Source organism: Anomaloglossus baeobatrachus, chromosome 5 (assembly GCF_048569485.1).
Source record: "Anomaloglossus baeobatrachus isolate aAnoBae1 chromosome 5, aAnoBae1.hap1, whole genome shotgun sequence".
NCBI lineage: Eukaryota > Metazoa > Chordata > Amphibia > Anura > Aromobatidae > Anomaloglossus > Anomaloglossus baeobatrachus.
In genome coordinates this window covers 545,428,492-545,442,256 of record NC_134357.1, presented here as the reverse complement: position 1 = coordinate 545,442,256, position 13,765 = coordinate 545,428,492, and the positions used below count along the sequence as shown (strand labels likewise).

Here is a 13,765-nt window from a genome sequence, read left to right as displayed (position 1 = left end):
TGAGATATGACTTTGGGAGAGCTGATTTTGCTGAATTGGTTTATGGAAGCCATGTTGTTTTTATTGAGCCTTTGATCCTCTAAAAATGTGGAAACCCTCTTTTTTTTTCTTTGACAAATGATAGACCTGAGTGGGTGCTTGTTTTTTCAGGATAAGTAGAAGTTTTTATAGGAATTATTTTCACCGAAATAACATTTTTGATGGCTTTTTATACCAATATTTTGGATGCAGAATGAACAAACAGTTGAACATCAAGTTCTGATTCATGCTATGAGATCTTCTATGAGACTTTCTACTGTCATTGTCATAGTGAATAATCAATTTTTTTTGCTACATAACTTTACATTTCTATGGACATTTTAAGTAGAAATTTTCAAAAATGTAAATTGTTTTTTTTTCTTCGCAGATGACGGTGACAGGAGATCAGAGGGACAAGTGACATCTTCAATTTATAAATTAGATGAGATCAAACAGGATACAATTGAAGTAAATGCCATTACTCCAGATATCCCATCATCCCCTCACAGCAAAGATCTATCATCTGTTTCTTTGAAACAAGTCCTATCTTCTGATTCTTCACAAACTACTAAGAAAAATAGAAGTCACAAAAAAGGCATTAAAAAACAAACTGCACTTAAAGGAAAGAAACAAATTTCACGTTCTGAATATGGAAATAGTTTTCCCCTCAAAACATCATTTGTGACACATACAAAGATTCAAACAGAGAAGAAGAGATTTTTTTGTTCCATGTGTAGGAAATATTTTGATCGGAAATCACATCTTGTTAGACACCAGAAAACTCACACAGGGGAGAAGCCATATTCATGTACAGAATGTGGGAAATGTTTTATAGATAATATTTATCTTGTTAAACACAAGAAAAGTCACACAGGGGAAAAGTCTTTTTCATGTTCAGACTGTGGAAAATTGTTTACATGTAAATCAATTTTTGTTACACATCAGAGAACTCACATAGGAGAGAAACCTTATTCATGTTCAGAATGTGGGAAATGTTATTTATTTAAATCCAATCTTGTTACTCACAAGAGAACTCACACTGGGGATAAGCCTTTTTCATGTTCAGAATGTGGGAAATGTTTTGCACGAAAATCATATCTTGTTAATCACAAGCGAAATCACACAGGAGAGAAGCCTTTTTCATGTTCAGAATGTGGGAAATGTTATTTATTTAAATTCAATCTTGTTACTCACAAGAGAACTCACACTGGGGATAAGCCTTTTTCATGTTCAGAATGTGGGAAATGTTTTGCACGAAAATCATATCTTGTTAATCACAAGAGAAATCACACAGGAGAGAAGCCTTTTTCATGTTCAGAATGTGGGAAATGTTTTGTAGATAAATCAAATCTTGTTAGACACCAGCAAATTCACACAGGGAAGAAGCCTTTTTCATGTTCAGAATGTGGGAAGTGTTTTGGACGTAAATCACATCTTGTTTCCCATCAGACAATGCACATAGAGATGAAGCCTTTTTCATGTTTAGAATGTGGGAAACGGTTTACATGTGGATCAAATTTTGTTACACACCAGAGAACTCACACAGGGGAGAAGCCTTTTTCATGTTCAGAATGTGGGAAATGTTTTATACAGAAATCACATCTTTTTGCCCACCTGAGAATTCACACAAGGGAGAAGCCTTTTTCATGCTCAGAATGTGGGAAATGTTTTGCACGTAAATCATTTCTTCTTGCACATCAGAGAACTCACATAGGGGAGAAGCCTTTTTCATGTTCAGAATGTGGAAAATGTTTTGCAGACCAATTTAACCTTGTTAAACACCACAGCACTCACACAGGGAAGAAGTTTTTTTACTGTCCAGAATGTGGGAAATATTTTAACCAGAAATCAGATCTTACAATACACCAGAGAATTCACACAGGGAAGAAGCCATACTCCTACCTAGATTTTGAAATCTGAATTATTGGAAAATCATATTTTGTTGGCCATCAAAAATAACACATGATTTTTCCTGCGAGAAGCGTTTTTGGCACGGAATCTTTTGGCCGTACGTTAGATGTGGGATTATTGCCCAACCCTGCGATCCTGGATTGAGCTAGTTAATTCAGTAATACGACATGAGCGCAAAGTCATGAGAAATTTTACAAGATTTATGGATTTTTGGAATTAATTTCCTCTTACGGTTACAGTTTCGGCAACCAGTTAATATATTGAATCCGCTGTATTGCTGGAAAATGAGCTAATATTCTGCGCTGATTTTTCCCCAGTTGTAGCAAACTACATGAAAAAGTTGGTTTCTTCTTTCATATACACTTAAGATTGTTTGGGCGGCAAATTTAATTTATCATGAACTTTTTTTGAATTTGAGAAAAAATTACCAAGACTATTAGATCTCATGATAATACCTTAACCCCATAAGGACATTAATGAGAAACAATAGAAAAGATAGGGGTAATTGATGGTATAAATATAAGGTAATTGATGGGTAAATAAACATGCCATATAATTTTCTTTTAAGCTGCTTTTTATTGTAGAAAATGTGCATAAATACAGCCAGAAAATTGGCAGATAGATTAAAAACCCGAATGATTAGAACATGAAAAGATACCAGAAAAACAAGGTTTGGGGGAGGAAAAGAAGTCCCAATTGGGGAATAGCATACTCTTGGATAAAAAAAACATAGGATCAAATACAAGATAATAAGGATAACAGTCCTAATAGTTAAACTCCTATATAACACATAGAAGACAGGGTAGGTCACACAAGGTCACTTATTAATCTACCATAGACTCCAAATGCATGTTCTGTCAGATAAATAATTTACAGGATTAAAGTAGCTTGGTGGTAAAGCCGGAGACCTCCCTGCTGTCACAGAGCCAACAGCTATGCCAGACCTGACAATTGGGACAGATTTGACACGTGTTTGGCTGAGGCTGTTTCAAAAGAATTTGAATTTGTTTAGTCTGTTCTGATTGTTATTGTTATTTAGGACTAAAGGCCACTTTACATGCAGCGACATCGCTAGCGATGTCACTGCCGATCGCACCCGTCCCCAGAGGTTGTGCGTCATGGGCAAATCGCTGCCCGTGGTGCACAATATTGTTAGTCCCCGTCACACACCGGCCTAGCGACGTCGCTGTGGCCGGCGAACCGCCTCCTTTCTAAGGGGGGCGGTTCATGCGGCGTCACAGCGACGTCACCCAGCAGCCGTCCAATAGAAGCGGAGGGGCGGAGAGCAGCCGAAAGAAAGACACACCCACCTCGTTGCCAGAGGACGCAGGTACGGTGTTGTTCCTCGTTCCTGGGGTGTCACACGTAGCGATATGTGCTGCATCAGGAACGACGAACAACCTGTGTTCTGCAACAGCAACGATATTTGGGATTAGAACGACGTGTCAACGATTAGTGGTCGTACGTACAATTCACACGCAACAACGTCACTAATGAGGCCGGATGTGCGTCACGAATTCCGTGACCCCCAACGACATCTCGTTAGCGATGTCGTTGCGTGTCAAGCCCTCTTAAGGCTTTAAACCTCAAGAAAAGTCTGATGGAAGTTGTAGAATCACCTGTCTCAACTGAGTCATGACCTAATGTACTTTATTAGCATGATATTTGTGCAATGGAAATGCCACAATGCTATTTAATTTGTGATTCTATGTAATGTTCTGCCCCTGTTGATAAAGAGTTTGTTAAATAAATTAATTTTACAAAAAAACTTCACATGAAGAAAATTTTTATAGACAATTGTAAAAAAAAAGAAAATTGAGACTGCAATATAATTTAATTAGAGAAATTACTTTAGAACTTACTCGAGGCAGCTTCCTTTGATGGAATGTTCTCTTACGTTGAGACAGATGTCCTTCCTGATCACTGAGAGAACTGCTTTCCCTCTTCCTACTGCACTCTGAACTACAGTATATGATGGGTTTAGAGCAGGAGAAGAAGATACTGGGACCTGCACAGAGGCTGTAGGTCCTGAGGGAGTAGCGGAAGGACCTTCCAATTGACTAGCTTCAGGATCTTTCAGGTTACAAAATAAATCACATGACCTGGAAGAAACTGCAAAATGGTGTACTGTTTACATAGTGTATGTGTATGCAAATGTGCATTTGTAGCGGAGCTGTATGCGTAGATAACACTGGCTGGTCAAATTTACTGCTTTTGTGAACAGTTAAGATGAAGATGAAATGATCTCTAAAAGGCATAAAGTTAAAGATTACACATTTCCTCTGTATTTTAGGCAAAAAATGTTATTTTTTTATATTTTAAGAATTACAAAAAGGAAAATGGGCCAATGCAAATCTTTGGGCACCCTTGGAAATTTCTATGCTTAGATAACTTTGACCAAGGTTTCAGACCTTATTCAGCCTCTTAGGGTTGTGGCTTGTTCACGATCATCATTAGAAAAGGACACGTGATGCAAATTTCACAGCTTTATATAAACGCAACCTCCTCTAATCTTGTGCCAAAAAAACCCAGCAGCCATGGGTTCTTCTAAGCAGCTGCCTAGTACTCTGAAAATGGTGGAGGCCAACAAAGCATGAGAAGGCTAGAAGACGATAGCAAAGCATTTTCAAGTTGCCCTTTCCTCAGTTCAAAATTTAATTAAGAAATTGCAGTTAACAGGAACAATAGAGGTCAAGAGAAGGACTGGAAGACAAAGCAAAATTACTGATAGAGCTGCCCGTAGGATTACTAGAGACACAAATCAGAACCCCCAGTTTACTGCAAAAGACTTTCAGGAAGATTTAGTAGACTCTAGAGTTGTGGTACATTGTTATACTGTTCAGAGACACCTGTACAAATGTTGTTTATGGAAAAGTCATTAGAAGATAACCTCTCCTGAGCCCTATCCAATTCAGTCTCAGAAGTATATGCAAAAGAACATCTAAAACCTGATACATTTTGGAATCCTGTGGACCAATGGCCACAGTGATCAAAGGTACTGTATATGTGTAGAAAAGAAGGGCACAGAATTTTAGGAAAACAATATCTTGCCAACCTCTAAGCACGGGGGGGATCAATGTTGCTTAGGGGTTGTGTTGCAGCCAATGGCATGGGGAACATTTCACAAGACGAGCCATGAACAGAACTGGAGTACTTTTCCAAGGAAGAATGGGTGAAAATCACTGAAACAGATATTGAAAGACCCTTGGCTGGCTGGAAAAAGAATTTACAAGCTGTTATACTTGCCAAAGGGGGTGCTACTGGGTATTAACCATGTAGGGTGCCCAAATTTTGTGCATAGGCCCATTTTCCTTTTTTGTTCATTTTAACCCCTTTACGACCACTAAGGATAAAGGATAAAGGTTTAGCCGAAACGCATCTTGCCATGCGCTCTACAGCAGTAATTTTTCATCTCTGCCTGTATTTGCACTATGCTGCTATTGAAAAGATTTTTTAATCTACATTTAAAATAAAGAAAAAGATTTTTTATTCATCACAAATTGGGCTCGCTGGATCAATCCTTCCTCTATATCAATTGTTGGCAAGAGCTCCTGCCATTTATCCGTTGCTGAACGTCTATATGGAATAGCAGCCTATTCATTGAATCTACTTGGTAAGCTGGCATTTTTTTCTTTTTTCAAATATTTACAAGGGGACAGTTCGTGACACCACCCGTGGTGTGCGGTAAGGGAGTACTGCCACTGCTGATGGGAGTACCCGGGGTGGATGGAGCAGGGTAGCGAGATAGTGGTCCCTCCACGGGTTTGGAGGGCCCCGGGGCTCCGTAGGGATGATGAATGGGATGGTGGAGGTGATTTGGGCAGGTCAGGACCCGGGGAGGCAAGTGTACTCACTCAGGTGCTGCAGTTGTTAGTGCAGCCAATAAGCAGACTCTGACACAGAAGTAAACCAAGTCTCTGGGTGCCGCTACTACTCTGGGGAGCCCGTCTGCGTGTCCATTCCCGCTGGTATTGCTTAGTGGTCCGGAGCCTACCTCCATGCACAATTGTGTAGATGTTCCTGAGTGAACCTTCGGCCTGAAGCTGTCAGAGTCCTGCTACCTATAGTAAAATAGTGGAGCTGTGCTTTCGATGGCTTACACTTGGGATTTCAGTGGGCTGCATAAGCTGGAAAGCCCTATCCACCTCGTTGTGTTGATGCCTTCGATCTCTGAGCTCTTGGGGAAAGTTCATAAAGAGACTATCCTCCACAGGTGAATTATCAGGTTGCATGAAGCTACTCCCTGATCTAGGGTCCTGTACCCCGCCGTGCTCGGCACTGGTCCGGTTACTGGACTTCTGGTGCCGACTGTTCTCCAAAACTAAGTCTGCTACACCTCCTCCAATACCCTGCGACCGGGTCTCCGACTCCTCTGGTCCCCGACCACCGTCTGCGACCCAACCAAGGTCACACAGGGAGGTACAACTCCCTCATCTCCTCACTCTTTGAGGGCTACTGCTAGACTCCAGGGAGCTGCTACTCCCAGGTCCTCACTCTTTGGGAGCTACTGCTGAACTCACTATGTCCCTCCCACCAGTCTGCCTGACCCCTAGGCGGGTGGCCCTTTTCCAGCTAGACCACCCACTGGTGTGCTTGACAGGGTGTGGTGTGAGGTGTGGTTAGGATTTGAGTGCTGATGGAAGTAATACCAGTAGTTAGTGCAGAACCCACCCTCCATTGTTCTGGGATCCTAAGAGAAAGGAGAGTGCAGTTCCCTGTGACAGCCTGATAGAGTCAGGGGCGTTACAATAATATTCAACCAGTGGATCTTAAAAACAATCCAAGAGGGCATGAAAATAGAATTTACCATCTACCCTCCACAGTGCTTGAAGATAACCTCCCTTCCAACACAGGATTCCAGAGAGCTACTATGCTCAACTATTCGGGACCTTCAAAACTCCGGGGTAATCTCCTCTCAAAGCAACAGAAATCAGTTTAGGCCACTGTTCATACCTTTTCCTTGCAAGAAAACTCTTGGTTCCCATCGCCTAATAATAAATTTAAAACCATTGAACCAATATGTCATCTATAGGCACTTCAAGATGGAGTATATCAGATCCACGATTCCGCTGATCAGTCAAAACTTCATCATAGAAACCATAGACCTAAAAGACGTCCATCCCTCCCACTAAAGATTCCTGAGATTTGCAGTTCAATAGGACCAACAGGTCCAACACTACCAATACAACATGCTTCTGTTCAGTTTCTCGTCCGCCCCTCGGGTCTTCACCAAATTGTGGCGGAAGTTATTTCCTTCATCAGGAGCTTAAACATTTGCATCATACCATACTTGGATGACTTCCTAATCGTCGCACATGCTGTTTATTTGCTAACAATCCACATAGAAAAAACTCTTGAGATCTTCCGATCCTTAGGATGGATAATGAACCTACAGAAATTGGATCTAACTCACATAACCAAATAGCATTTTCTGGGAGTTCTGATAGATTCACAAAAACAGACATCCTTTCTCCCAAAGGACAGACAAATCTCTACCAGAAGTCACCAACCAGCAGATCAGCAATGTCCACACTGGGGTCTATGACCGCCTGTATCCAAGCACTAGTTTGGGCCCAGACACATACAAGGACTCTTCAGACACACTACTACACACTACAGATACTTATCATCCTAGGACAGACACCAAGGATCGCTGAAAAAAAAAGAGTTTTCCTCCCAGGTCATGTAAGAACTTCACTGGCTTGGTGGCTAAATCCGAAAAACTTACAGAAAGGAGTAACCTGGCGTCAAGACCTATTAGTCTTAATCCCAACAGACACTAGCCAGAGAGGTTGGGAGTGGTGGTAGCAAAGTCATCCTTTCAGGGAGTCTGGACACCCGAAATCAGCCACTTATCATCAAACTTCAGAGAGCTGAAAGCAGTGTAAGAAACCCGTAGGGCAGCAGCAGTCCTAATCCAGGGATGCCATGTAAAGATTTACTCTGACAAAGTAAAGACACCTAATATCACTATCGGCCTTTCATCTGAAGGCATCTGCCAAAACACAAGCAGACTTCCTCAGCAGACAAGACATCCACCCATGTGAATGGAGTCTAAAGGCCGCATTACACGCTGCGATCTCGCTAGCGAGATCGCTAGCGTGTGTGCCCGCCCCCATCAATTGTGCGTCATGGGCAAATCGCTGCCCGTGGCGCACAAAATGGCACGGACCCGTCACACGTACTTACCTGCATAGCGACGTCACTGTGACCGGCGAACCACCTCCTTTCTAAGGGGGCGGTTCGTTCGGCGTCACAGCGACGTCACTAAGTGGCCGCCCAATCAAAGCGGAGGGGCGGAGATGAGCGGGATGAACATCCCGCCCACCTTCTTTCCTCATTGCGGGCGGGACGCAGGTAAGGTGAGGTTCCTGCGGGGTCACACGGAGCGATGTGTGCTGCCGCAGGAACGACGAACAAAATCGTGGAAGCAGCAGCAATGATAATTGGTAATAGGGGGGCATTTCACCAATGAGCAATTTGAACGTTTTTGCGACGATTCAAAATCGCTCATATAGGTGTCACACATAACGACATCGCTAATGCAGCCAGATGTGCGTCACAAATTCCGTGACCCCAACGGCATCGCATTAGCGATGTCCTAGCGTGTAAAGCAGCCTTAAGCCCAGATGCTGACCAAAAAATAGGGCCATCCAGAGGTGGAACGGTTGGCGTGCCATCAGAACAGCAAGTAGTCAGAACACTTTGTCTCCTTAAAGGGGTTAACCGGCTTATTATTTTACTTATTTTTTGTTATTTCTCTATTGGGCTACATTGGGGCAGGTAGGTACATAGTAACTACCTACCTGTCCTGCGGTCAGCCCCTCTCCCAAGGCTGAAAGCGATAATGTGACCACTCCTGATTTTGCTGCTTCCTGTGATGTCACGTTAACAGGGGCAGGAGCTTATGCTTGCCTTGTAGATGGGCATTACAGCTGACGTCATGTAGTCGTCCTGCTGGGCAGTTAGTCCGATGAGCTCCCGCCCCTCTCATCCTTCCCTCTCCACACTCCATACTCTCTCCCGCTCCCTGTGCGCTGCTATCTGTGTCCTGTATGTGCCAGGGTCCTGGACAAACAGGGTTATCCTCTCTGTCTAGAACACCATCAGCACTGTTTGCCCAACGGTGTCCTCAGCTCATTATGATGTATGGTGCCAGGGTAACTGTCTCCACCGTCCCCCGTGCGCTGTCTCTCTCCTCACTCTGTGATGAATGCGGCCTTGGGTGCGCCTGGCTTTTGAGTACAGTCAGGAGCAGAGAGCAGGGATGTCACCTGACACCGCGGTCAACCAGTGCCAATGTAGTGATCCAGGTTGCTCTGTCCCCGGCACTCTCTGTAGATTGAGTTCTCGTAGCGTGGAGCATTTGGGGACCCCGACTGTCCCTTTTGGGGCACAGTCTCCTCCATACGGCAGGCAGTGTGGACCCTGCGGGGAGGTAAGTGTCCGAACCCCGATCCTAGTTTACTGTTGATGCCCCCGGATTATTTGGTTCGGTGAAGTCCGTGAAGGTGTCCTCACCGGGCAAGTATTTGCCAAACAGTCTAAAACGTGCGCTTGACCTAGGGCCCTGTGCCCCGTGCATGCTCCGGTCCCAGCGGTATCTCAGTACCCATCCTAGCGACCTCTCTCCTGTGCCCCCGGGGTCACCGTTACACGGACCCAGCTCAGGCACGTCCACACACCTCCCCTCTGTGCTCCCGACTCTCTGACTGACTGCTGACCCCTCCCACCAGGCTGGCTATACCCACGGACTCGTTCCCATGGCCACCATCCCCTTACATGGTTAACCCTGTATGCCAGTGAGGAGGAGAACTAGGATTTTGGTCGTGTTTTGATGGAATTGGCACTGGTACTCCAGGTCCCACGGGGTAGGTCCTGCATCCCCAAGAAGATGCAGTTCCCTGTAGTGCCCTTAGGGTCTCAGGGGCGCTACATACACACGGCTCCGCTCCATACACGTCGTACACACACGGCTACACTCCGTACACCTCGTACACACACGGCTCCGCTCCGTACACCTCGTACACACACGGCTCTGCTCCGTACACACACGGCTCTGCTCCGTACACCTCGTACACACACGGCTCTGCTCCGTACACCTCGTACACACACGGCTCCGCTCCGTACACCTCGTACACACACGGCTCCGCTCCGTACACCTCGTACACACACGGCTCTGCTCCGTACACCTCGTACACACACGGCTCCGCTCCGTACACGTCGTACACACACGGCTCCGCTCCGTACACCTCGTACACACACGGCTCCACTCCGTACACCTCGTACACACACGGCTCCGCTCCGCACACCTCGTACACACACGGCTCCGCTCCGTACACCTCATACACACTTCTGCGTTCTATCCAGCACCATGACACCCAGCACAGCAGAGTCCTGCATACACTGAGGAGCTGATCATGTGACCCCTGACTCCTCCCCTCCATGTGACATCATCACAGGTCCTGGAAGCACAGAGCAGCCATATATCTAGTGTGCGGCTCTGCAGGAGGAGGTATGTGGAGATTCCCCATTACTGGGGCAGGGGGCATTAACCCCTTCAGCTCTGAGACTTTCTTGGGGTTTTTCTCTTGCTGATTTCTATGAATCGTGAGGTTTTTGTTCCTTTTCCTCTGATAGATACAGACGCCCCAACTATGAGAGGCCGGAAGTGAGGAAACCCGTCTGCCCTCAGTCCTCGGCCCCTTTCTGCCCTCAGTCCTCGGCCCCTTTCCTGCCCCCAGCCCTCGGCCCCTTTCCTGACCTCAGTCCTCGGCCCCTTTCCTGCCCTCAGTCCTCGGCCCCTTTCCTGCCCTCGGTCTTCTGCCCCTTTCCTGCCCTCAGTCCTCGGCCCCTTTCCTGACCTCAGTCCTCGGCCCCTTTCCTGACCTCAGTCCTCGGCCCCTTTCCTGACCTCAGTCCTCGGCCCCTTTCCTGACCTCAGTCCTCGGCCCCTTTCTGCCCTCCGTCTTCGGCCCCTTTCTGCCCTTATTCCTCGGCCCCTTTCTGCCTTCAGTCCACAGTCACTTTCTGCCCTTTCTGTCCCCGGACCCTTTCTGCCCTTTCTGTCCCCGGACCCTTTCTGCCCTTTCTGTCCCCGGACCCTTTCTGCCCTTTCTGTCCCCGGACCCTTTCTTCCCTTGGCCCCTTTCTGCCCTTTCTGTCCCCGGACACTTTCTGCCCTTTTTGTCCCCGGCCCCTTTCTGTCCCCGGCCCCTTTTTGCCCCTTTCTTTCCCCGGACCCTTTCTGCCCCTTTCTTCCCCTTGCCCCTTTCTTCCCTTGGCCCCTTTCTGCCCCCACACAGTATAATGTTCCCCCTCACGCCGTACTTCTCTATATTTCTCTCTTCGCCCCTTATTACCATTCACCATTTCTTTCTCCCCCGGCAGGAGAAGTTGTCAGAGGGTTGGATACAGTGAGGGGTGTTCAGCAGACGCCGGGGCCAGCAGAGTGCAGGGAGAAATCAGGGAGTGTCCTCTGTATCCAGGACGGTTGGGACCTGGACATTAGATTTTGTTCATTCATAGTTGTAGCAGCTGGAACTTGTTCATTGTCATGGAAGATTCTCTGTATGGTTTCTTGTGAGAAAAGAGACAATTTGCCAAACACATCTGTATAAGTTTCTACATATCCACTTTCTGCAGATACAGATTAACCCGGCACTCATTAGTGTGATCATACAACATAAAAGCCTCTGATTGCTCAGGTGATACACTGCACTACTGTATTGCAGAGTATTAGCCTCTTGTCATTGTAATACTAATGGTCCCATACACAGGAGATAATAAGCGGCGGAATGATAGCAGTCGCAGGGATCACGACCAGACCCAGGGGTACAGGGAGCATGACGGCCCCAGCCTCTGCTTTATCTGGATCTGCATCTGAGGCCGCACACCCAGCTGAAATGCATCGCGACACAGAGACTTACATGCTGCCGGCCAAACAGAAGCCGTCCCTGTGACTGAGGCGGTGCATGACGTCATGCGTTGCCATAGCACAGGTGCCAATGAAAGCTGCATTCCACTGTGGGCCGGCTATAGAGGAGGATGCCACGTGACGTGAGAGCTGGGGCGGGTGGTTACAGTATTTACCAGGAGGAAGAAAGTATATACCAGGAGGGGCCCTTGAAGAGGACAGTATCTACCAGGATGGGGGACATATTTACCAGGATGGGGGACATATTTACCAGGATGGAGGACATATATACCAGGATGGATGACATATATATCAGGATGTGGAACATATATACCAGGAGGTAGTTCAGGATGGAGGACACATTTTTCAGGAAGGAGCCCAGAATGGCATACATTAGAACAGGATGGGGGACATTACTACGTAATGGGAAAAGTGGGCAACTTGTATGTCTTTATAGGATTTAGAATGCTAACTATATACATACACTTACATACATCTGACGAACATGTGGGGATGGATGGGGGCCCAGGTCTAAATTTTGCACCAGGGCCCATCGAACTCTAGTTACGCCACTGGAGATAACTGTTGTCTGAATGATCATTCATCTGACGACTATCTCACCCGACTGCCCATACACACAACCGTTGTACTTGCCCATGATTTACTGTGGTTTCTATGACATAGTAGTTGGCAGACTCTAGCAGAGGATTATCTCCAGAGAAAAAAAACAGATCAGTTTCTGAATTTCAGCATGCCAGATGCTTTTTTTTTATCTGCCATCATCTCTCTTGAGACCACCAGATATATTAAATAATCTGCCATTTCCTTCTAAAATGAGAGGTTTCAGAAAACTTTAGTCTGTGTGCCTTAAAGGGTAACAAAAGAATGTTGTAAGACAATAAAAATACCATCGCTGCTTGTGTTCCCCGCCAGTCTCTGATTTCCTGACCAGTCCCAAAGCACTTGTGATTCCTAAAGCCAATACGTTTCGCAGTGGCCAACAGAACAAGTTATTGGGAGCATGGAGAAGACGTCATATTCAGCAATTCCACTTACAGTATATTACAAAAGTGAGTACACCACTCACATTTTTGTAAATATTTTATATCTTTTCAAAGGACAACGCTGGGAATATGACACTTTGATACAATGTAAAGTAGTCAGTGTACAGTTTGTATGATGCACAAGAAAGCCCGCAAACAGCTGCTAAAGATAAGCAGACTAAGGACATGGATAACTGGAACCATGTCCGGTGGTCTGATGAGATCAATATATGTGACGGCAACCAGGTGTAGAGTAAAAAGACAAGTGTGTCTTGCCTTTGTGAAGGCCTAGGCTATGAATCGTTTGTCCAGTGTAATAATAAGATGATCTGTCCTTTGAATGCTTTATGTATTACTTCTCCACATATACCTAATTGAAATATTAACGGAATGAATAACCGAAACAAATTATGCTTAGGGCGAAGTAGAATAAGTTTGTAGTTTCATAAATAAGTAACTGACGTTCTTGAATAGAACAGATACTCGTCTGTAGTCTCATGAATAAGTAACTGACATTCTTGAATAGAACAGATACTCATCTGTAGTTTCATGAATAAGTAACTGACATTGTTCTATCCATAGACTCTTGTCTCTGCCTAGACACTGAATGCTTTAGTTAGGAATGTTGATGTTAGGAAAGACTGTTCAAATAAGGAATGAGCTAGACCCAAGCTAATTGGTTGGTTAAGAGACAATGCAGAAAAACTGTATAAGAATGCTATGCTTTGAATACAAGGGTTAGAAGACCTCTGCTGTGCTTCTCCCAAATAGAGATACGTCTCTGTGTGGTCATTTTCATTCATTCATATACATCTGCCCAGTTCTGATCTGCAATCCTCCTCCGAGACCCCGAGAGACCCGGAGGTCTCGCCCAACA

General features: G+C 45.4%; 1 protein-coding gene across 2 annotated transcripts in view; it reads left to right on the top strand.

Annotated features, from left to right (window-relative positions):
- LOC142312232 (uncharacterized) overlaps positions 1-3,783 on the top strand; it is a 92,691-nt gene extending 88,908 nt beyond the window's left edge. Inside the window, exon 9 of one of the 2 annotated variants that reach the window (XM_075351142.1) lies at positions 407-3,783. In XM_075351142.1, the coding sequence (XP_075207257.1) occupies positions 407-1,938 (1,532 nt within the window). In that variant the 3' untranslated portion in view covers positions 1,939-3,783. The remainder of the gene's footprint in view (positions 1-406) is intronic. The other variant, XM_075351143.1, reaches the window with a different exon arrangement.
- The last annotated feature ends 9,982 nt before the right edge of the window (positions 3,784-13,765 follow it).